This window comes from Lacerta agilis, chromosome 6 (genome assembly GCF_009819535.1).
Source record: "Lacerta agilis isolate rLacAgi1 chromosome 6, rLacAgi1.pri, whole genome shotgun sequence".
Taxonomy (NCBI): domain Eukaryota; kingdom Metazoa; phylum Chordata; class Lepidosauria; order Squamata; family Lacertidae; genus Lacerta; species Lacerta agilis.
In genome coordinates this window covers 83,058,033-83,082,086 of record NC_046317.1, presented here as the reverse complement: position 1 = coordinate 83,082,086, position 24,054 = coordinate 83,058,033, and the positions used below count along the sequence as shown (strand labels likewise).

At 44.5% G+C, this 24,054-nt stretch overlaps 1 protein-coding gene across 4 annotated transcripts in view; it reads right to left on the bottom strand.

Annotated features, from left to right (window-relative positions):
- The window catches only part of PHACTR3 (phosphatase and actin regulator 3), a 201,287-nt gene that overhangs the window by 80,914 nt on the left and 96,319 nt on the right, over positions 1 to 24,054 (bottom strand). For 2 of the 4 annotated variants that reach the window (XM_033153656.1, XM_033153658.1), the window contains 4 exons: positions 20,332 to 20,505; positions 9,008 to 9,214; positions 5,392 to 5,566; positions 3,550 to 3,797 (listed from right to left, as the gene is read on the bottom strand). In XM_033153656.1, the coding sequence (XP_033009547.1) occupies positions 3,550 to 3,797; positions 5,392 to 5,566; positions 9,008 to 9,214; positions 20,332 to 20,505 (804 nt within the window). The remainder of the gene's footprint in view (positions 1 to 3,549; positions 3,798 to 5,391; positions 5,567 to 9,007; positions 9,215 to 20,331; positions 20,506 to 24,054) is intronic. The other 2 variants (XM_033153659.1, XM_033153660.1) reach the window with 1 other exon arrangement.

Below are 24,054 nucleotides of genomic sequence, written 5' to 3'. Positions count from 1 at the left end.
TCAGTGGTGAAAAGTCATTTTATAATACTGCAAGGGGGGAAATGGAGTTGTCAGTCAGGAAGTGACAGCTGACAGTTATAATAGAGGGTTATAATAGAGTGGGAGGATGGAAGATGGAAGGTCAGGACTTAGATAATGATAGGTGTTTACATTAAAGGAAAAGTGATAGCGGCTGGAATGGTTACAGTAAAAGCTCCAGAAATGGTTAGTGGTGCTGGCGGCCATCTTTCTCAAAAGACAATGGAATGCGCCTGCTGGGGTAAAGTCAAACTGCTGGAGAGTCACAGTCCCTGCTGTGTTTGCAGAGACATAACTGCTGCCTCCTGCGTTGCTTTTGTCGTGTTAGCAGCACCGAAGTGACCTCGGGGTGCAAGCCTGGGCAGCATGTATAGAGATCCTGGGCTGCCCAGATGACAAGACCCAACCCCCCTCTCAGCCTCACTGATGTGGTCCAAAGGAAAGCAGCTCGGCTGCAGGAGTTTCCGGAAGGAGGCATACAAGATCCATTCCACTGTCTTAGGGACTCATTAAAAAGGCCTGGAGGAGACTCTTGAGAGTCCCATGGACTGCAAGAAGATCAAACCTATCCATTCTCAAAGAAATCAGCCCTGAGTGCTCACTAGAAGGACAGATCCTGAAGTTGAGGCTCCAGTACTTTGGCCACCTCATGAGAAGAGAAGACTCCCTAGAAAAGACCCTGATGTTGGGAAAGATGGAGGGCACAAGGAGAAGGGGATGACAGAGGACGAGATGGTTGGACAGTGTTCTCGAAGCTACTAACATGAGTTTGGCCAAACTGCGAGAGGCAGTGAAGGATAGGCGTGCCTGGCGTGCTCTGGTCCATGGGGTCACGAAGAGTCGGACACGACTGAACGACTGAACAACAACAAAAAGGCCTGGGAGAAGACATGTAAAGGTTGGAAAGGATTGTGGGAAATGATTGTTGTTTTAAAAAATTGAAGCTATGATATTGAGATGTACAGGTTTTGCTGGACTTATTGAACAAAAGACTTTGTTCCTGTACTTAAGTGTGGACGCCAGGCCAAGACCTGATAGCTCCTGTAGAAGGAAGAAGACTCCGCCAAAGAAGATTGGCAAAATAAACTATTGAAATATGCAGGATAAATCGGTGAACTTGAAACCCAAGAAAGAGAGGAGTTTGATTTTTTTTTTTTTTAAAAAAAGGGACAAATGTTTAATGCATATCCTTTAAGCTTTGTGTATAGATTTTTTACATTAGGATAGCTTTAAAAGTAACTTGTAATAAGATGAAGAAGGTGAAAAATGGAAATATTAAGAGTATAAGGTTTTAAGGACGTGTGTGAATGAGTGTTAAACAATGAAACCTAGAAGAGGAGGGGAGGGAAGTCAACACAAATTATGGTTTAAAAATTTGTTGATGCTTTAGTTGTTATTTTTGGAAAATTTAATAAAATGTTACCAAAAAACAAAACAAAACAAAATAATTGTTTTAGGCAGTCCTCTCTGGATTTGTGTAGGGTTTACTCCTTAGGTTTTTCTATTCCAAGATGTCTCACAAGGCAGAGGGTATGAATTTTTCCTCGGGATTTACTTCTGAAGCCTTTCTCACAAATGAGTTCAGTCACAAGGCAGCAAGGGGTTAAGATCAGAGTTTCCCTTCTCCTAGATGGACTACCTTCCCAGGTGGACAAGCCTCCCACTTCCCTCAACAGCATGTGTAGAAACTGCCTTCTTGACCATTGGACCCACTGTTGGGTCTCCTCAATTCACCAGAGCCTGTCTTTGCAAGCAGGGGAAGTCCCTAACCCACCAAGGGTTTGAGACCCATTGGCCACCTTCACCTGGTTTAGCCGGCCAGTCCAGATTAGTGTAAAATCTGCAATAGTCGAGAGTGTCAACTTGTCGAGAAAGGAAAAGGTCTTTTTAAATACTCTCAGTGGTGCTTGGTTGGGGAGGGAAGGAGGGGAAAGGATGGAGATATGGCTCTTCTTCTCTGGAGGGCTTTGCTCATGTGCACCCTGTGAATTGGGTAGATTGGGGAGGGTGAACAATTTAACTCAGGCTCCTGGGCTCAAGAAGAAGGGCTGTGGCTCACTAGCAGAGCATCTGTGTTGCACACAGAGGGGGTCCTTCCTTCAATCTCTTGGCATCTCCAGGTAAGGAGGGCTGCCAGTCTGTACCCAGCACTGAGCTGGATGGACTAGTGGTCTGACTTTGTATATATAATCCTAAATACTAGATTATCATTGAATCTAAAGAAACAAATTTCTGCAGAAACCTGTTTAGGACTGCACTGTAAATGCATTTTAAACCTGCCATTTTAACTGATGGTGGGCCTGAATTCTGCTCTCATTTGTTCCCTGCAACCTCCCAAATGTGTTTCAATCTCAGACCAGATAAAAATTGTCAGGTTTGTATTCCGCGCATCCCTGTATCTGCACAAAAACACACAGCTTCCTCTGGTTCTGGAGCTGGACAGAGAAAGCCAAATGGGGCCACAGGCACTGTTGTTGTTTTTTTAAAAAATCTAGAGAGCAAAGAACAACATCACCTCAGCTACCTCACCATCTGAAACTTAAATAAACCAACCCCACCTGAAAAACCTTAGGGGAAATTGCCCCCCCCTCAATTTTGGGTGGTCAATTTCTGACCCCTGCCTCCCTGCAAATGGTCAAAGAAAGGTGGGCTAAAAGTTCAGCCTAGGTTTAGTTTCAATTCTAAAGCTCATTTTGCTGATAAAAAGTTTGGTGGTGTTTTGCATTCGGGTGTTTTGTGTGTGTGTTTTTCTTTAAAATAAGTTTATGTGTTGTTGTTGTTGTTGTTTTAAAAAAATAACCCCCACAAGCTAGTTAAAGTATCATCTTAACCTGCCACATTTGTTCTTAGCAGAAGTCACGATGAATGTGAGACTGCATTACTCAGCTGTGCAGTTACAAGAAGAGTCGGAGCGGCAGCAGCTAAACACAGGCAGAGAGAGAGAGTTAGCAGGGAGGTCAATGAAATGCTGCTGGATCCCTTCCTGGATCTGCTGCTGGGCAAAAGCGGCAGTAGCTAAGTGAGGTGCGGCTGACCATTCTGCTGCAGGGATTATCAACTTGGGCACTGGAATCACCAAGGAAGAGCATCAATAGGAGAGCATCTGCACTGCACAAAGAATGGCATGGGTTCAATCTGGCATCTCCTGGTAGGGCCGGGAATGTCCTCTGCCCGAAGCCACAGATAGCTGCAGTCTGATTTAGTAGAAGGCGGCTTCCAAGGAACCTAAGGAGCAAACTGGGAAATATTGTCCCAGAAGGGTGAAGGTGAGCCCAGCATCAAACTCTGAAATGAAGGGTGAGATGCACAAGAGCAACATGGAGATGCAGAGAGAATGGGCTGTAACAGAATGGGACAGAAGCTGACGGATGGAGGTGGGTAGGTAAAGGGAAGATTTCGCAGATTTGAAAAGGAAGCCAATATTGCCCTCACGACCTTGAGCAACAATGTAATGCACATTATAAAGGAACAAAACCAATGGATCTGTCCTTCAGAATTGCTCGTAAAGGCTCACAAAGTGACTTTGCTTACCGGAAATGATGGAGTCATTCAAAACCTCTTCATCCTGATAGAAAACAGAGTCGTCCTTGATTTCAGAGTTCATGATCAGGTTCTCTTTGTTCTCATCCGACTCCTTGACGGAATTCCGCTTGTTCTCCGGGTCGCTGTTGTAGCTCACCGAACTTTCCTTCTCTTTGCTGTGATCAACGCTGCACGTTCTGGATGGGCGGATGTCCATTCGCTTCTTGGGAGAACCTTTGTTTTCTCTTCCCTGAAAGCTGGAGGGGGGGTTGAAATGCAGATAACACGGATTTGTTTTGGGGTTGTTGTCCCCCACCCCCACCCCAGACTTAGCACCACAGGAAGGGAATCAATGTCTCAAGCTTGTTGCCTCGAGCGCTTTGCTCTGCAGAGGGTTGCGAAAGAGCTGCGGTGGGATTACCATGTCTATGACAGGGAAGCCAAGAACTCAATATCTGTCACAAGGGGAAGGCACAAGAGGGCAGTGACTGACACCTTGTTTTGAAATATGTTAATGTGGGGTTGCCGGGTTGACCTTTTCAAAGAAGGCAGTGTGTGAGCTTCTAGTGGAAGACTAGAGTTCAAAAGAAACATCTCCACTTGGGCAATTGGGTGATAAAAAGGGAAGCACATCATTATTAACCCTGAATAAGTTGTGGCCTTTCTGGAAATTTACCAGGAATGGGTTCCATTCCTGCCCATTATTTCCACCATACATCTAAAATACTCTTTGGCATGGACAAAATACATCAGTCTTTTCAAGCACAACAGACCAATTTGCACCCAGTCCTCCTCTTCCTCCTCTAGTTTACTTGGGGCAGTACTGCACCATTCAGGTCTCAAATGCATGGTGATGTGTGCCTTCTCTTCCCTCATAAGAACTGGACTGCCATTTGGTAAGCCTTTGTTATGGTCCTGCGGCTATTAGAACCTGGTAATACAAATATGTTCTCTGAGGTCCAGGGTGGATTCACCGTAAGCATGGAAGAGCACTTTGTTTCACTTTTTAACGTGAACCTACCCAGTTTGTACTTCCTAAACTTCAGGGCTGCCTCTGAACAGACTGTTTGGAAACTTCAGGTCGTGCAGAAGACAGCAGCCAGGTTGCTCACCAGGGCAAGATGGCTTAAGAATATTACACCGATCCTGGCCTGACTGCACTGGCTGCCAATTAATTTCCAGGCTCAATGCAAAGTTGTGACCTATAAAGCCTTAAACAGCTCAGGACTGCAGAACCTCAAGGACTGCATCTCTCCATATGAACCTACCTGGACCTTGAGATCATCTTCTGAAGCCATTCTTCGTGTGCCCCCTCCGTCAGAGGTCTGGAGGGTAGCAACACGAGAAGGGGCCTTTTCTGCAGTGTCTCCCCATTTGTGGAATGCTCTCCCTGGAGAGGCTCACCTGCTGCCTTCATTATACACCTTTAGGCATCAGGCAAAAATGTTCTTCTTTAACCAGGCCTTTGGATGATTGACATCCAATACCCTTTTAAAATGTTCTTGTTTTTATTATATATTTTATGTTTTTATCTTGTGGTTTTATATTGTGAACTGCCCTGAGACCCGCGGATGCAAGGCGGTATACAAATAATTAATAATAATAATAATAATAATAATAATAATAATAATAATAATACATGTATCAAAATGCAGCTAGCCTTCAAAATCCACACTTTCCCCACAGCCAACGAAGCTACTTGGAGTAGACTCACTGGAATAAATGAAGCGAAGGTGGCCATGTCCATTAATGTCAATGGGTCAACTCTGAGCAGAAAGTTGGAAAGTTGAGAAACAGAGAGAAATGGAAATGGATACCCCTGCCGTGTCCTGTAACCTTCCAGAATCTTACCTATCCTGCCGGTGTTTGGTGGCCAAAGCTCTGTGAAGTTCCTCGATGACTCGGCTGGGAGGTAAAGGCAGGTGGATGGCACCAAGGTGAGGGGAGCCATTTGGCGTTGTGTGCTGCCCTCTGAGGTGGGGCTCGGAGATTTTCTGGCCTGAGGGCTGGAAGGGAGCAGCTTGTCCTGAGAGTTGGGAGGAACCAACAATTACATAATTCTTCAAGACAGTGGATGGAGGGGATTTCAAGGCTGGCTCATCTACTTCACTTCCTGCTGCTGGAAATAAAACCACAAAAGGGCATTAATGGCTGCATGCCATGGAGGAGGCCCCCACTCATAGCTGTCAAGTTTCGGATTTGAAAATAAGGGATCGGCACCCTCACCTGTCCTGGGGACAGTCCACGCCGTGGTAATCCCCCCAAGCTACAAATTAATTTACACCAGGAAAGAGCTCCCAGGAAAGAGAAATCAGGGCAGAGAAAAGAAAGCACTTATTCATGCAGCACACGGTAACCTCTGGAACTCCCTGCCACAGGGAGCAGTGATGGCCACCAACTTGGATGGCATTAGAAAAGGATTAGGCAAATTCATGCAGGAGGAGAGGACCACTGATGGCTTCTGGCCAGGTTGGCTCTGCTCTGCCTCCAGTTAGGGGCAGCAATGCTTAATCGGAGCACCTGTTGCTGAGAAACATTCGTCTATTTTATCTTCTTCTTCTTTATATATCTGTCTGTCTGTCTGTCTGTTTTTATTAGGTATTCATATTCCACCTTTTTCTTCAAGGAGCTCCCTGGTCCCAGTCCTCATTTAATCCCCACAACAGTCCTATGAGGTAGGCAGGCAGGCAGGCAGGGCTGAGAAATGCAGGGACCCAAGGAGTCCCCGGACTCCAACTCTCCTTCCCGGAAATAAGGGAAATTCAAGGGATATCAACAATAAGGGATAGCAGCGGGAAACGGCTTGGAATAAGGGAGTTTCCTGCAAAAAAGGGAGACTTGACAGCTATGCCCCAAACACCGTTCAACTGCAGTTCCCATTGCAGGGAGGTTGTCATCTGCGAATATCTAGAGGGCACCCTTTTTGGGGAAGGCTGACCTGTGGTCAGATGGGTACCAGAGCAGAGCAGAATCAGCTGTGGAAACTGCAGACGGACTTCAGCCTTTTAGCAGTACTCTTTCAGGGCTGGTGGAGCTCATCAACCTGGGAAGGAAAGCTCTGATCCTAAACCTCCACTTGTGGGATAGGCTAAAGGAGCAAACCCTACCCAAATCAGGAATGGCTGGGTGGGACCTTGTACGCCTCCTTCTGGAAACTCCTGCAGCCAAGCAGGTGCCATACATATTGCTCTGCTCTCCTTGGGACCACATCAACAAGGCCGAGAGGTGCCAACAACAACAACAACAACAAGGTACTCTTTCCGTGGTGTATCTTTATCTGCTGAAGCCATTCAGGGAAGTTTAACTTCCATAACTGGTCCTTGAAGAACACTTTTCTAACTGCCAAGGTCTGAACTTGGGGTGGGGTGGGAAACCAGCCTTTGAAGCTGCATGGATTATGCACTGAGGTTTCACCCACGGACCTTGGTAGGTGATTTCCCAATAAAGCGCATTCCCGTTAAAAACAAAAGCAAACCCACAAACAGTTTACAAAAGAACCACTGAAATAATTTCTGCAATAGACTTGGCTTCAGCCACTGCTGATGACTTAACGCCACCCAGTGGCACAAGCATGGATCTAAATTATAAGGCTCCCAAACTGGAAGGCGTGCTGTGGATGGGAAAGAAATAAGAACCATCCCCTAATGTGGATTTTACTTTTCAAGTACAGTATCTTAAAATGGCTATAGGTGGAGGTTGAGTGAACTGTGCGCCCTTGTTACAGTGCTGGCTCATGGCAATTCGGACCATCAGAAAAGCTACCCCATCCTTCAAGGTTTTCCCTGGGTCCCTTCTTTGTAGCTTAAGGCACGGTTGGCTAAACCAGGTGTTGTTGGACTCCACCTTACATGTATGGCCAATTGTCGGGAATGATGGGAGCTGTAGTCCAACCATTTGGAGAGCCACAGGTGAGCCACACTTGCCTTCAAGGATGTGGCATCTCCTATGGCTTGTAGGGCTGGGCGATATCTGGTTTTCAACATTGCAATATATCACAATGTCTGAAATTAGAATGGAGCTATGTAGAGGCATTGGCTGGCTTCACGGTTTTCCCCACATTGTGATTTTTGCATAACACACACACACACACACACACACACCATGATTCACGATATATTCCCTGGTCAAAAATTATGAAACCGGTATCATGATATGGACTTGGACGGTTTTGGACAATATATCGCCCAGCCCTAATGGCTTCATTCACTCCCTTTTATTTTATGGTTTCTGTTCTTCAAATTCAAATGAGAATGAACAGCTTCAGCTGAGCAGCCATTAACCTTAGTGAAACCAGTAAAACTAGCATTAACAGAGCTTCAGAGTACCATCTCCACCATTATTTATGTGCAAGAAATATGGTCATAGAAATGATGAGCTCTGATTCAGGTACACCCCCCCCCCAATATTGTTTATTTAACTTCTGCAAAAGTTGGGGTTCCCACAAGAGTGCTAATCTCCCCCTCTTGTTCCCCATTAGCCCCATTTTGGGTATCCAGTTGTCATAAAACCTAGCACCTGAGTTCTCTGAAGAAGTGTGCATGCACACGAAAGCTCATGCCAAGAACAAACTTAGTTGGTCTCTAAGGTGCTACTGGAAGGAATTTTTTTCCCACTATGGCAGACCAACACAGCTACCTACCTGTCACTGATATTTGTTTAACTTGTTTTTAAAAATTCTGGATTTTGTCAATAATTTTAATGTATTTTAAAAATATTTGATGTGAACAGGGACTTTACTATTACATTCGGACTGAAATTCACTTTTGCATTGTGAATATCCCATCTGAATTCAAAGCTGATGATTCAAAAGATTTCCTTCTGTATTTCTTGATTGTTTTGATCTTGGCAGGCATCAGACATGAAATGTCAACCATTGCCAAGAGTCAGATACTACAAATTATTGCTTCTTACCTATTAAATGCTGGAAAACAAACACTGAATCCCATGGCATGTGAACTTTCACCACTCCTACAAATTATAAGAAGGATCTGGGTGGGTGGAATCCCATCATTTTTATACAGGCTGAGCCTCCATCTCATGGATCGGAAGAGCAGTTTTCTCCTCCATCACCACCAAACCTTCTGGCCTCCATTCTTTTTCACTGAATATCAGATTGCAGGACAATTTGGGAGCAGAACTATTGATCTGGAAAGATATGAAGTTTCTACCAAACATGGCATTTCCACAACTCTGCAGTGCTACTACAATTACTCTTGTGTTCTGAGGTCATAATGCATACCCCTCGTAATGTTGGGGTTCTGCCTTTTAAGGGAAGGGTTGCATCTCAGTTTTAGAGCACATGCTTTCATTTTCAGGTTCTTCACTACCTGTATCTCCAAGTAGTGCTAAAAAATATCTTCCAGGAAACCCTAGAGAGCTGCTGCTAGCCAGTGTTGACATTATACAGCTAGAATGGTCTGGCAACTTCCTATTTTAGCCCTAAAGATGAGTCCTGAATGAGGCTTACCTGGTACAATCTTTGAGACTTTGGAGACAGTCTTAGGTGGTGGAACTGGAAGCGATGGAGGAGGGCTGGGGAGCTGAGCTGAGTTCCTTTCCATCTGCTTCTGGGGCGATTCCGTGGATTCCGAAAGAAGTAAGGCTTGTGGATTCTCTTCAGAGACTGGCAGGCTGGCATTTTCACGTTCGTCTGAGGAAGCTGGCGTCTTCTTGGCTGAGGAGACAGGATAAGAGGTGGCAGGATTTGTGGGACATCAAATTAAGACTGATGGCAGTGCACAGGGAAGGACAGGCGAGAGGGAGGACAAGGGATACAGGAGCTGCATTGCACATGTAAACAATGGACATGGTCAATCATGGCTAGGAAGCCAAGAGGACTGCTGAAAATGACAAGCAGCTGGGCTGACTGAAAGAAAACAATTGCATACTGTGTTGGAAAGCAAGAGTCTCAAATGGCTTTTCTTTTTCCGGCGGCGACGCCATCGCCGGGTGGTCGAAGGCTGCCTCGGTCTCGAGGCGCCTTGTCCATCCCGGGGGTCAGGAGCCGCGCTACCGCAGCGCGCGGCTCCGTTTGGGGTGCGGGAAGAGCGTCCCGCACCCTGGGCTCCCCGGCTGTGCCCGCGGAGGCTCCGAACCCTTCCCCTGCCCCCCCTGTAAAGGGGGAGTGGGGGTGAAGGGACAACCGGAGCCGGGCTTCAGGGGACATGCCCCAACCGGGATGTAAATGCGGCGACAAAGCCCGCGGTGAGCGTCCAAGTTCTACCTGCGAAGAATGGAGCTAAAAACCCGGTGGTCGTGAGTAAAGATTTGGATTAAAAATCGCGTTTTTGGAACGATCCGGGGGGAAGGGGAAAGGTAGCCTGCCTCCCTCCCTTCGAGCCGAAGAATGTAACCAAATGAGGGTTTACTGCTACAGAACTGGTTTCAATGTAGCTAAAATTGACACATGAGACTGGCAAACTCTTTTTTCGGGCAGTCAATTAGAGGAAAATATCTCCATTTAAAGTTGCGGTGTTTGCGCTTCAGCACAGAAAAATGGCGTTGAACAAAGAGGAGAGCAGAAATACAACACCCACTTCCTCCTCCTCTGCCAGTATGCTGGGTTTTGTCCTTGAACTGGTATTGAACTCTGGACTAACAGATGAACAGAGACTCATTGCCTTGAAGGTGGAACTTGTTTATAGAAAAGTCAAAGTCTTGTGTGGGGATCTGAAAGGGAACCAATTGCCCACAGAGGAGGCTTTTAAAACTTTTGACACTTATGAAGAATGTCTTGCTAATGAGCTGAGAGAGTGGATGGAAAGATGGAGAGAACTGAGTGAGCAACTTCGGAGAAGAAATTCGCTTTTTGGGGGTGGCAGCCCCAAGGCGACGTTAAGATTTGTTATATCCAGTCCCCGGGGTGTGAGCTCGGGGGCCAGGGACAGAGAATTAAGGTATTTACAAGAAGAAAAGGAACGTTACAAAGAACCGAAGAAGCAGGGAGATGATGAGATGGACACCTCTGAACTCGTGGCAAGAAGAGACATGGACTGTGCCTGGATCTGTGGACGTTGGGAGAGAGAAGTTACACGGATGTTCAGTGCCGATGCCACCAGGAGAAGAATAATGGACAGAGGGGGTGTGGGGTGAAGTCTTAAACAAAATTTAAAGTAGTCTAACACGGCAAATCGAAAGTGGAGGGTGAATACTGTCAACAATACTCTGCTATATTTTTGTTTGTATATGAAAGGAGATATTTCAAGTTTTTATGTTATTAGCAGTAATCTTAAGGATAGAAGAATTAGATTTGATGCGAGGAGCAAGATTAAGACTTAGATTAAGTTAAGAAATTGATAAGATTGAATTAAGAAGAACTAGGATGAGGTATTATTATGGTGATGTATTTACTAGTAAGGTGTTGAAAAGATAATTTGATGTAATTTTTTTTTTTTTTTTTTTTTTTTTTTAATAAGAAATGGTTATAAAATAGATTAAGGATATAAAATCGAAGGTGAAAAGGCAGGGGAAGTCAATGGTCAAGATATGGAAAAAGAAATTTTTCTTTTTAGAAAGATACTATAAGAATCTTGACACTGTTTGTATTTGTCATATTTGTTTTGTATTTGTGGGTGTGGGTGAGGGTATATGTTGTTTGGAAAAATGCCAATAAATTCTTATAAAAAAAAAAAACAAATGGCTTTTCTTTACAACACACACAAAGATGCACACATGCAAAATACACACAAGGTCTAAATAACACCCCTTTTTGACAGCGCATCAGCCTTCCATAACTTGGTACCCTCTGGATGTCCTCAGACTACAACTCCCATCAGCCCCAGCTATCATGGCCAATGGCCATGGACGATAGGTGTTGTAGTCCAACAACACTGGGAAAGCACCATTTTGGGAGAGGCTGCTGTACAGAAATGCTTTATGTATTGAACTGGTGGCTGGTTGCGATTATGGATTGGACAAGAGCCAATAAACTGAAATTTGTTCAAGACTGAGATTCCGGCTAAACATCAGGAAGAAGTTTCTGACATGACTGTTTGACAGTGGAGCAGGGTCCCTCAGGAGGTTGTGGACTCTCCTTCCTTGGAGGTTTCTCAGCAGAGGTTGGATGGCCACGTGTCATGGATGCTTTAGCTGAGATCCCTGCATTGCAGGGGTCTGGGCTTCAGGTCATCTGCAATTCTCTGATTCTATGCTGTTAGTCCTATGCTCTTATGATTGGCTGAGTTGTGTGCAACCTGTTCTAGGTGGGTTTGTAGTTTGAGGTGGCCTCCATGGCATGCCTTCCATTGCCTTAGCTGGTGGCCCCATTACGTCCCTCTCTGGCGGGACTAACCTGGCTACAGTAATCTATGCTCTGGTGACCTCAATATTAAATTCCTGCCCTGCACTTCGCCTGGGACTGCCCTTGAAGACAGTTTGGAAACTGCAGCTAGTGCAGACTGTGGCCACCTGATGCCAACAGGCTGAAAATGACACTGGTTCTGGGCTGATTTAAACTCATAAAAGCCTTTACAGCTCAGGACCCCAATATCTTTATGAGTGTTTCTGCCAATCTGAACCTGCCCAGACCCTTCAGTCTTCATCTGAGACCCTCCTCAGTTCAGAAGGTGGCAACAAGGGAGAGGGCCTTTTTGCTTATGCTCCCTGTCGTATTAGATGGAGATGTTCTTGCTGCTGAAGTTTCGAGTGTTCTCTTTGGTGTGCTTGCTCCTTTATGGGTTACTGAAACTGATTTTATTTCAAGGTACTGTTTTGATATTTGTGGGAGTGGGGGATTACACCTTCAATGAAGCACTGAGGCTTTGAGCTTGTTTACATAAATAAAATTTAAAAAAATGATTCTCTATATGGAGCATATGTCCGAAGTGTTTAAAAGCGTATTTGAAAGGTCACAGATTCAAACAGCAGGCCAAGGGAGATATAAGAAAGATTGACCCCTTAGTGCTAATGAAGGAAGTGACTTTCCTACAATACCACTTGATGAAGAAGTGCAGAGTACATTCCTATCACGAACGCCATTGATCCCCAAACTCTCAGATTATTCTCTGGTTTCTTGCTTCCTAGACATCTGGAGATGTCATTCAGAAGAGGGAAATATTAGATTGATTTAACCAAGACAGAATCCTCATTTACTTGGAAATTAAAGAGCTGATCCTGTGATCGAAAGCTGCCAGATTCCTTAGTGTGGGCAGCTTGGGCCACATCTGTACCATATATTTAAAGCACTATTATACAACTCTAACAGCCATGGCTTCTCCCAAAGAACCCTGTGAATAATGAAGTTGTTAAAGTTTCTGGAAAGTGTAGCTTTGTGAGTGGAGGGGTGTGTCTCCTAACAACTCTCAGCACCCTTAACACTCATTTTCTTTCAGTAAAATGGAGCGATCGCCCTATCTCACAGGCAATTACTGGGATGACATACATAATGATTTAAAAAGCCACCTTCATCGTTACAAGTGTTACAATTCCAACACACTTCACAATAAGGTCACCATCTTGCAAACATTAGTCTGATTTTTAGGGTTATTGCTGGTTTTTTTCCTTTTGTTGTTTTTCTGAATGATGCCATGGCCTATGGCTAGCACAATAAAAGCCGATGATGATGATGATGATGATGATGATGATGATGATGACATTAGTCATAAGTAACTGTGCAATCATAGTCATGCCCACTCAGAAATAAGCCCTATGGAGTTCAGTCGGGGGTCCTTCAAGAGTGTGGGAATTCAGCCTTGGTCTCACGGAAAGAAATAGAATATTGAAGGCAAAACGTAGCTGTCAATGGCTACTAGTCGTGATGGCTGTGTTGCATCACCAAAGCTGGAGATGCACAATCAGTGGTGGATTTACGTACAGTATAAGCTAAACAAGCTATAGCTTAGGGCCCCACTCTCTTGGGGACCCCCAAAAAAATTTAAAGGGGAAAAAACTGGATGTACATTTCCAAAATATAAGATAAAAAACAAATAAAATAAAACCTACATACAGCAACAGTGTTTTGTGTTGTGTAGGATCCTTTGATGTAAATAATGGGCCCTGCCTGCTAGCCTGCTCCCTAAAATACCACTGGTTTGCTCATTTCTATATATAGGGTGCCTACATTCTGCATGTGCAAATAGCTTTAGATACCTATTAGGTCTATAAATTACCATATAGCATATATTCAACAACAACAGAAAAACAGCAACAATTTGTTGACAAAGGACAGCTGGGCATATAAAGGGCCCCATTACCTTCAGTAGCTTAGGGCCTCATCAAACCTAAATCCGGCCCTGGGCACAATGCTTCTGAATATTAGCTGCTGGGAATGGCTGGTGCTGGAAGTGCCATGGGACTCGGATTCTGCTTGTAGGCTTCCCATGGGAACCTGATGGGCCACTGTAAGAACAGGATGCTGCACTAGATGGGCTTTTGGCCTATTCCAGCAGAGTTCTATTTATGCTCTTACTAGGATATAAGCCATTGCTTCCTAGTCCCCTTTATTTCAATGGCAACATAGTCGTGGCAGATGAGTCCTATCTATTTTGGTGTTGGGTAACTTGCAGTGCCAAACTGCGGGAGGCAGTGGAGGATAGGGGTGCCTGGCGTGCTCTGGTCCATGGGGTCACGAAGAGTCGGGCACGACTGAACAACTGAACAACAACAACAAACTTGCAGTGCACCTATGGGAATGTGCTGAATAGTGCGTGATAAAATGTAACCAAGGAATGCAGAATTAAAGTGATTCATAAGCCTGCTGTTTCAGACAGTAGAGGGCAGCAGAAGGAGGGAGCAAACTGAATTAAAGGAATGCTCACTGTATTCTCTGAAGGGAAAAATATTACCAACGTGCTGTAAAAGCGACTTGCAACCCGCTGTTTCTCAAAATCCTTTCCGACTGGCCGTTCATGCAAATCTTTTTGAATACTTGTAAATTTTCTCTGCCAACCCCCCCCCCCCACCCGAAAGCAAAATGTGCACTTCTATCACCATTGTTACAATACCCCAACGCAGCATGCCTATTCCTGCATAAATATTTGATGCTTAATCATAATGTATCTGCCTTTAGGGGCAACGTGCTGTGAAACATATGCATTATTTCTGAAGGGAGAATGCCCTGGCTTTGTGCAATGTACAGCTCTCTGCATAAATTCTTTATAGTCTGCATTACAGACAAATATGCCAAACAGCCCATCCAGTTGTAACAGGGCTTGCTCCAGCTGAGCAATTAATTGCCTTTCCTGTTACGCCAAAGGTCCCAGTTGCTTAAGGCAGTGGTTCTTTAAGGTTTGGATAGGCAATGGGGGCCATCAAAGTTGCTCTTTAGCAGGCTTTGTTTACAGGGTGAGGGAAAGAAAGAACAATGCAAGAGACAACAGACATCATCTCATGGGTCAGACTCCTTACAGGAGTTGGGTGCAGCACATGGTGTCGACAGCAAGGTCTGCACTGAGGTGGCCTAGGAAGAGTTTGACCCATTGCCTGCCCAAGAGGGGAAAGGAATCTCTAGCAACAGGTGGGTTCATAAGAGGACTCCTGTTTCCTCTTGCATGGTTCTTTATTTTCCACATCCTGTATATAAAACGGAGCAGCTTGGGTGGTCTTCACTGCCTGTCTGAATCCAAAAGAAACACTGCATTTGGGCAGTCAAACCTTTTGGAAGAACACTTCCCTCTTTTGATGATAACCAGGAATTTTTTTATCTCACCTCTGTTCAGAACTCTGTTGCCAAACTCATTCACCATTCGTGCCAGTCATAGAATCGTAGAGTTGGAAGGGACAACAAGGGTCATCTACCCCTGCCATGCAGGAATCTTTTGCCCAATATAGGGCTCAAACCCACGACCCTGAGATTAAGAGACTCATGCTCTGCCGACTGGGCAGCTGGCTTTAAATCAGACCCTTAATTTCCTACACTGGCTTCAGATCTAGTCCTATATCCATCATAAGCACCTTTGCCTTATGAAACCCTCTGTCACACCTTGCCACGGTACCCCTTAAGTCCCATGTACCCCAATATTTATTTCTCCATCTTTACTACCTTCAGCTGAATGTGCCATTTAACCAGCACTGCCCATGGCCCCTTACTGTCCACAATGGCTAGCATGTTCTCTCAGATCTCCTGCATGGTAGGGCAGCATTAGGGATGAATGGACCAGTCTTTTCCATATAAGTTTTATTTGTGTTCCTTCATAAGTCTGCTCTGTTCCGCTTCTGCATTAACTTATGAAATTTCTCATTTAAATATGTAAAAAGGTAAAGGTAAAGGACCCCTGATAGTTAAGTCCAGTCACAGACAACTCTGTGGTTGCATGCTCATCTCGCTCTATAGGCCGGGGGAGCCAGCGTTTGTCCACAGACAGTTTTTCCAGGTCATGTGGCCAGCATGACTAAGCCGCATCTGGCGAGACCAGAGCAGCACACAGAAACACCGTTTACCATCCTGCCGGAGTGGTACCTATTTATCTACTTGCACTGGTGTGCTTTCCAACTGCTAGCTAGGCAGGAGCTGGGACCATGACCCCGTCACGGGGATTTGAACCGCCGACCTTCCGATCGGCAAGCCCAAGATGCTCAGTGGTTTAGACCACAGCGTCACCAGCGTCCCTTTTAAATATGTAGGCTATCACAAAATAGGTATTGGAAATCATACTATCTCAAGGTATGCTGAACAATCCACAATTCCTATGCATTCTGCTTCCTGCACTGCAGGGGATTGAACAAGATGACCCTAGGGATGTCTTCCAACTCAACAATTCTATGATTCTATTATTTTGGTATTTTCTATACATTTTAAAGTGGAGAACTACACCACAAAATGAAGAGAATTGCAAAATCTGAAGGGTAATTATGTTCCGATCCTCTCAGATCCATCTGAGAGGTGTGAATTAGTTCAACTTCCTTAAAAAAAAAAAAGTGGATTGAACAAAATCCATCCCTAAATGTGCCCATTTAGTCCATCCCTAAATGTGCCAATTCTCTCTCACTCTCTTAAGTCCCACCTCAGAATTGAAAGCCAGAAGTTATAGAATTGTAGAGTTGGAAGGGACCCTGAGGGTCATCTAGTCAAACCCCTACTTCCACTAATTCAGCTACTGAGTTTTATTAAAGATACATGTAAAGAAGTACAGTAAATGCAAGCCGGGTGGTGGGGGGTGGGCAATGGACTGATTGATGAAATTAAAAACAAAACTCAAACAGCTCTGGTGGACTACCAAATATAGGTATGCAGCTGCAGGAAAATAGAGCTAGTGTAAGTGGAGAAACTTCTCCAGTCATTGAGGCAATACGTAATGGCTTGATGAAGTGTTAACCTCTCTCCGTCAGCACTCACTGAGAGCACCCTCATCTTATAAAGCTAGTTACACGACTAAGCATTCAACTGAAAGCACAAAGGGTCAAACCAGGGATAGGATGTGCATGCAAGCCCACCCTCAACAATCTTGGGCACACTGGCTGCCCTGCAGACCTTTGCAGGATTGGTGCAAAGGTCTGGAAGTGTGATTGAACGTGATTAGAAAGCTCTGCATAAGCAGGGGCCCAGGGCTTATCAGAGTTTGCAATTGCAGGGAAAGTCAAATCAGCCTTCCAGAGACTTGGAGATCGAGTGAAACTTTGCTGTCTATTTTAAAGTCTCTGTAGAGCATGGATGGGAGCCCTTGGACACCTTTCCTTGAGTGCTTTGGATTAGCTGAAATATGACCTTGAACTTGTGATAGAGCCTTTCACTTGCCTAGTAAGAGGATGGAGATATGTGACACATGAGTGCCTATAGATAGAAGCCTCTGGCTTTTGCATGGCTGGAATGTAACCTGCTGTACAAAGTTTTCCAGTAGCCATTATTTAAAAACCTTTCCAAGATCAGACTCCTCTACCTATTTATTCCAGATCCTCTATCCTCCTCCACCCCAAATGTGGGTTGTTCCTACACAAGCTGTTCTGTAGCTCGGTTATTTCTATTCTTGAGCTCCTTCTCCTTTCATTTCATTCCTCTCCATTGCTTCTGCAGGTCGGTCCCTGCTGTCTGATCAGGTCCTTACACTTACTCCATCAAGGAAGTAAGCTGCTCTTTGATAAGGAAAACCTGTGCAGCTACTTCTGCTTTACCGAAACCACAATGCTTCCTGCAGAGGCATCCATTTCAGGCTCAGCTGGGTGAATAAGTCTTCTGTCTGGGGAGCCAAATCATCTCCAGGACTTGTCTAGGACCAGCCCAATTCAATCTGCTGCTTGTTGCAAAGGACAAAGTGGGACCTCCTGCTACCATTCCAACAGATGGCCTGACCAGAATCTTTTTTTAACATGATTGATAGGACAGTGTCCCCCACTGCATATAAGGACAGCTGCAGGGTAGCTTAGGGGCAACAGGAATGCGGCATGGCACCCACAGTTTAGCCTGTTCCTCACCTTTCAGCATCTGTTGTCTGAGTCAGCCACCTCGCTCTGTCCAACAGCCAGGTTGGCTGTGCCTGAAGCAATCCTGGTGCTTCTGATGTTTGGTTGGGGGCCTTCTGCTTCAAACCAAAGTCCTGGATGTGTCTGATTAAACTGGAGGGGGAAGAGATCTCAGAAGACCTCAAACACCCATCTTGTTAGGTGGCGTGGCTACCCGCTGGCTCCCTTCCTTTCAAGCTTTCTCCTTTTTCCTAGCTTTCAGTTTTGTTTGGTCTCCCCCATTGACAGTGCTTCAACTGTTTTATTCTGTTCTTGATGTCATTGTATTTAGGCTGGCTTTCATTGTCTTGTGAGCTGCATTTAGGACCCCAAAGTAGCATATAAATAGGCCTTCTCAGTGGGGGCACCCTGACTGTGAAATGCCCTCCCCCGAGATGCTCACCTGGTGCCTAAATTATTATGCCTTTGGCACCAGGTTAAGACTTCTTTTGTTTCCCAGGTCATTTAATTTCAGTATGTTTTAGTGCATTTAGATTTCAGCATAAATTGCCTTCTCTTTGATTTATTTTAGGTTGGCTTCTATATATTATGCTACTCTGTTTCTGCATTGCTTTTCTTCATGTTTTATGTCAGTTCTATGTTTTTGTGGTGTTTCTGCAGAGATCATTTTACAGATTGCATTGCATTTGTGTTTTTATTGATTTTTGCAAAATGCCCAGGGGGCTTTGGCCAACGGGTGGTCTAGAAATGATGGAAGTAAATGAAATAAATTCTGTAAATGACAACAACCCAACACTGAGGAAGATAAAAGATATTTGTCAACCCTGACTTGTTTCCTTTTGCCTTTAAGTGGTTATAAACAGTCTTTTTCATATCTCTGAGAATCAGTTTATGCATTATAACCAACATGTTAAATCACTCCACATGGAAGTTGTTTCCTTGTAGTAAACAGTTAGTAGAATTGATCGTGTGGCTTTCTTCATGCCAATAAATATGCCTAAAATAAATTATTTGTTCTGCTACTTGCACTCTTTCACTGGAGCTGAGCTGTTCCACCTTACTGGGTTAACAAAGCCTGCTTTATTTACTTATTAGAGACATTTCTATACTGCTCAGTAACTAAGGATATACATAAAACCATCCACAGAACATGGGGCAAATAAAAATTATCATAACATCAAACACTCCCTTTAAAATGCCTACTGGATCAATAAATTCTTAGTTATGCACCTGAAGTTCCACAAGGAAAGTGCCTGTCTAATCACAATTGGGAGAGAGTTCCACAGGCTTCGGACCACTACACTGTAGCTTGTAGTAGCTACAAGCCATGCGGTTGAGTCATGGAGGACCACCAACAGAGACTCCTCCAAAGATCTCAGTGATTGGGTTGGGATATAAGAGATCAGATGGTCCTTAAGGTATCCGGAACCCAAATTGTAAATTAATGCTAGAACCTTGAATCTGCCCTGGTTATATATGGGCTGCTAGGGCAAGCTTTTGAGCATTGGTGCTATGTGCTGGCACCAGTCTGTCTTCATCAACAGTGTAGCCACAGCATTTCGCACCAGCTAGAGCTTCCAGACCAGGTGCAAAGGTACATGGAATATGAAACGTGCACATGGAACACACTGGAATAATCAGGACTCTCTGAGAATGGCCACAGTTGGCTTACTAGCTGCAACTGGGAAAAGACACCCCTGAGACCATCATATGAGGCTTAATCGTTGTGTGAATGCCGTGAATTGGAACAATTTAAAGGAGGCTCCAATGGGTACTCCTAACTCCAGAAACAGAAAATTATAAGAGAATGAAATAGTGGCACGTCTAGTTCAGAGGTGGTGAAGTTGTGGCTTTCCAGATGTTATTGGACTCCATGAGTTCCAGGCAGCATGGTCAGAGGTACAGGTTTAACATCCCTGATCTAGTCCAATCCATGGGGAAATCTGTTATAACTAAACTGAGGTCCCATCTGCACTCTATATTTGAAACAGCACCATGAATGGTCATCATTTCCCCTAAAGATTCCTGAGAACAATAGGGTGCCGAGAGTTGTTAGAAGACCCCTATTCCCCTCACAGAGCTGCAAGTCGCAGAGTGGTTTAACAATCGATCCCTCTTCACAGGGAACTCTGGGAATCAAAGAATCTGAGGGGAATAGGGGGTCTCCTTACAACTCTGATTACCCTTAACAAACTACACTCCTCATCATTCCATGGGGAAAGCCATGTGGCACGATACTGCTTTTAACATGTAGTACAGAGAGGGCCTGAGCTGGACAACATGCTACCTCCAGTTACATACAGTCTCATTCATAGTTGCTCTCAGTAAAATGGTTGAGAGCTTCTGGTCTAGGGAAGAAGAATAGGGCCAGCCCAACACTACATCCTACTGTGGCATCAGACTGACTCCATTGCAGCTCAGCGGAATGGAAAGAAGCCAATACCGTTGCAAAGCCAATACCTGAATCTTCTCTCAGCTCTTCTGAATGCAGCTCCTCGCCAAGTGAGGTGGCATTGGTTGTGGCTGATATATGTTCCTGCCGCGTCTCTTCTGAGGTAAGTGCCTGGCATGTGGGGGATGAAGGGTCACTCAGCATTGCTCTGGTGGCACCAGTTGCGGCTTTGCTTTCAGAATCTAGGACACCATGACATTCTCTCATTAGTTAAACCATTGAGGATTTTCTGACGCCCACTTCCCGTGCTACGGTTCTGAGTCAATGGAGGGCCTCATTGGATGGTTCTCAGAAAACCAGCCTGGGAACCCCTGCTTTAAGGGCGCTATATGCATGTGCTCAAAACAAACCAATAAATGATGCAGTGCACTGCCTCCATAGTAGTGCTATGGGAAGGACTGCTGTGGAAGCATGCAGACTAGATATATACACGATGTCTTTGAATAAGTGCTGGTGGTGTTCTACATGAGATACAAATGCTTATCCATGTGTGGTGGAGGTGCAATGTTTGGAGGGAGGGGATAATGACAGGGAGATGACAGACAGAGCAAGAGACAGACATTCTAATATTCCTTCACATGCTACTAGAGCTCATGGTTATGCTATACAGATAGTGAGATTGGACTATGCAGTTAGGAACAGAGTTAATTCTCATTACCTGGGGTCACCAAGCGCAGAAACAGGCTTAGCCCCCACTTTAAGCATAAGCCTGAAACTTTGAATGCTGAAGACATTGTTTTCCTGCCTTAAGTGGATCCTAAACGGTGCTAGGCTGACCATTCAGTCATCAAGTCCTGTCTTCATCTATCTTCCTCCTCCACATGGTGCTGCCTAAAGCATGTTATTTCATCCTGATGTAAGAACATAACAACAAACCCTGATGGATCAGGCCAAAGGCCCATGTAGTTCAGCATCCTGTTCTCATGATGGGCAGCCAGATGACTATGGGAAGGCCCACAAGCAAGACCTAAGTGCAATAGCACTCGCCCTACTTGTGACTCCCAGCAACTGGCATTCAGAGGCATACTTCCTCTGACAGTGGACATAGAACATAGCTCTTGTGGCCAGCAGCCATTGATAACCTTACCGTTCATGAATTTGTCTAATCCACATGGCAGGACCAGCTCTCATCTAGATTCACCAGCTTACTTTCTTGCACATATAGTGAGAACAAAACCCACATCATTTGGAGGCGCAATTGTGGTACAGGTGAAATGTATCCCTGAACATAACTTGCCCATCCCTCACTAGCAAGGACTGGGGGAGGAATGAACTGTATGCAGAGCAAGTGGGCGGAGGGAGAGTGGTGACTGGAAGGTAGAGGGTGTGGGGGCCAGGATAGTGGTGGTTAGGTTTGAAATAATGATGTTCAACTGAAGGAAGATATGCTCTATCATAACTAAGCTTGTAAAACAAAAGAAATATTAAGACTGTTATGTTTGGTGAAAAATAAAGCCTTGTTCTTGTGCCAAGATATATCGTTGATTATTTGATCCAGCAAGTTAGGAGGGCTCAAAAGAGGGTCAACTCGGAGAAGTGGACCAAAAGACTTACAGGGAGATAAGTTAGGTCCTGGAGTTACACTAAGGAGGGGTGCAGGGACTAAAAGCCTAGAAGTGCCACATAGTTGCCCTGTGAGCTGAGGTAACAGTAGCAGGGAGGGATCATACGTGAGTGAATCCCTGGACTTTACATCCCAGTAGACCAGAGCCAAGCCTAAAACCGGCCACGGTAGCTTGATTGGAGTACCCTTGTTACTACAGGACTCCGAGTGGAGGGGGGGGGAAATGTTGGCAGTTTAGACGGACCTCGAAGTACAGGTGCGTGTGGGTGTGTAAGAGTACACGGCATGCCACCACAGAGAAAGAAATAGTAACAGGGGGGATTTGAGAGGGCATATTTGTATGCTGCAAGGATTCCTTGCAGCATACAAACCCTCCCTGCGTACCCTACCTGATTTAATGGCATTTGGTGGGCGTTTTGCTAGGTTGAAATTAACTGAGTTTGTAAGATATTTCCTCATCTTAGGAATGAGAATGGCCTTGCTGAATGCATTTCCTGTACGTTTTAAAGCGACTACTTAAGCTCTGCTTGCCTCTTGGCTTTTTCATGGCAGCTGGAGTGAAGTAAGCTGCGTAATGGAAGCTGAATTTCTTTCTTTCCATTACGTACCACTAGAGGAGACCATAGGATGATTTTGATGACAAAGAAGTCGAAGCACCCAATAAGGGAGGTACAAGGACAGAGGAAACCAAAACAGCTCCAGGCTGTATGCTTTCTCTTATTAGTGCATGTAGATATATCCCTACTCTCCCAAACAATTTAACCCAACTCCATGGGATTTATTTATTTATTTATTTATTTGCTTGCTTGCTTTTTATTAGTTTACAATCAACATGGTTCATATGATTACAGTACAATATACGGAACCATATGGGCGATTAGGGAATTTGTTAAAAAGCAAATGAGAAATCAGCACCAGGGACAGTTCCCTAAGTCTGAAAATACAACGCAATGCAGGCTGCAGCACGTGCTACAAAATGTATCCACTGAAGGCAAACTTGTGTAGGTATTAGCATGCAACACATCAAACAAGTAAGATTTGCCTTCTCTGTGTGCATGTTAGAATGTAGCTATCAGGCACACCTTTCCAGTGTATGTACATTGAGTATACACAAACCAAGAACCCACAGAGTCTTGTGGCACCTTAAAGGCTAACAAATTTATTATGACATAAGCTTTTGTTGACCACAGTCCCCATCAGCACATGCACACTCAGTGACACCCTCAGATGTTACCTGACAGCTGATGACCTCACTCAATGCCTCTGATGAAATGGGTTGTACTCCTCAAATGATTATGCTATGCTAAATGTATTAGTCTTTAAATTGTCACATGACCCTTTGTTGTTTTGCTACAGTGTACAATGTAGGCCATTTCTCTGGAAATCGTCAAAACAAAATAATAATAAAAATTCCTTCCAGTAGCACCTTAGAGACCAACTAAGTTTGTTCTTGGTATGAGCTTTCGTGTGCAGATACCTGCTGGAAGGAATTTTTTATTTTGTTTTGACTATGGCAGACCAACACGGCTACCTACCTGTATCTGGAAATTGTGGGGTTTTTTTTTTAATTAAAAAAACTCTCAATGTATGTGATTGTCAGACATGACACATGTATTGCAAACTCAGAGAAGAGTGTTCCCTCCAAAAACTGTAAAATGTGAAGCCATGGGGGGGGAGACACCCTATGAGGATATATGCTGTTTTGGTGTGAGAGCAGGTCTATAGTATTCATTCAAATCAGCCACTGACATTTTCCTATGTATAATTTAAATTATAAAAAATGTGTACACAATTTGATTTTACTTTAAAAGGGGGGGGGGAGAGATAAACCCAGCCTGGATCCATTTTCAGAAGCCAGAAGGAAATTTATACATACTTCTGTTTTCAATACTTGTGTTTCCCATGCACAAGCTTACATGGAAGTCACATTTTTAAAAATCACCTTTGCTATGTGTTGATGTGACACGGTAGGATCCCAAATAATCCAGAAGATGGGGGTGGTAGAATCTATTAGGCCAGTGTAAACAATATACTGAGGGTTGAGAATCCTTCATTATTTTAGGCTCCAAGCCAGAGCGTTTGCCATGTTTTCCTTACTGAGACTGGTACTCCTGGTCTTCCTTCAACCTCCCTGCCTCAGAAATAATAGGCTCAGCACTATAATCCA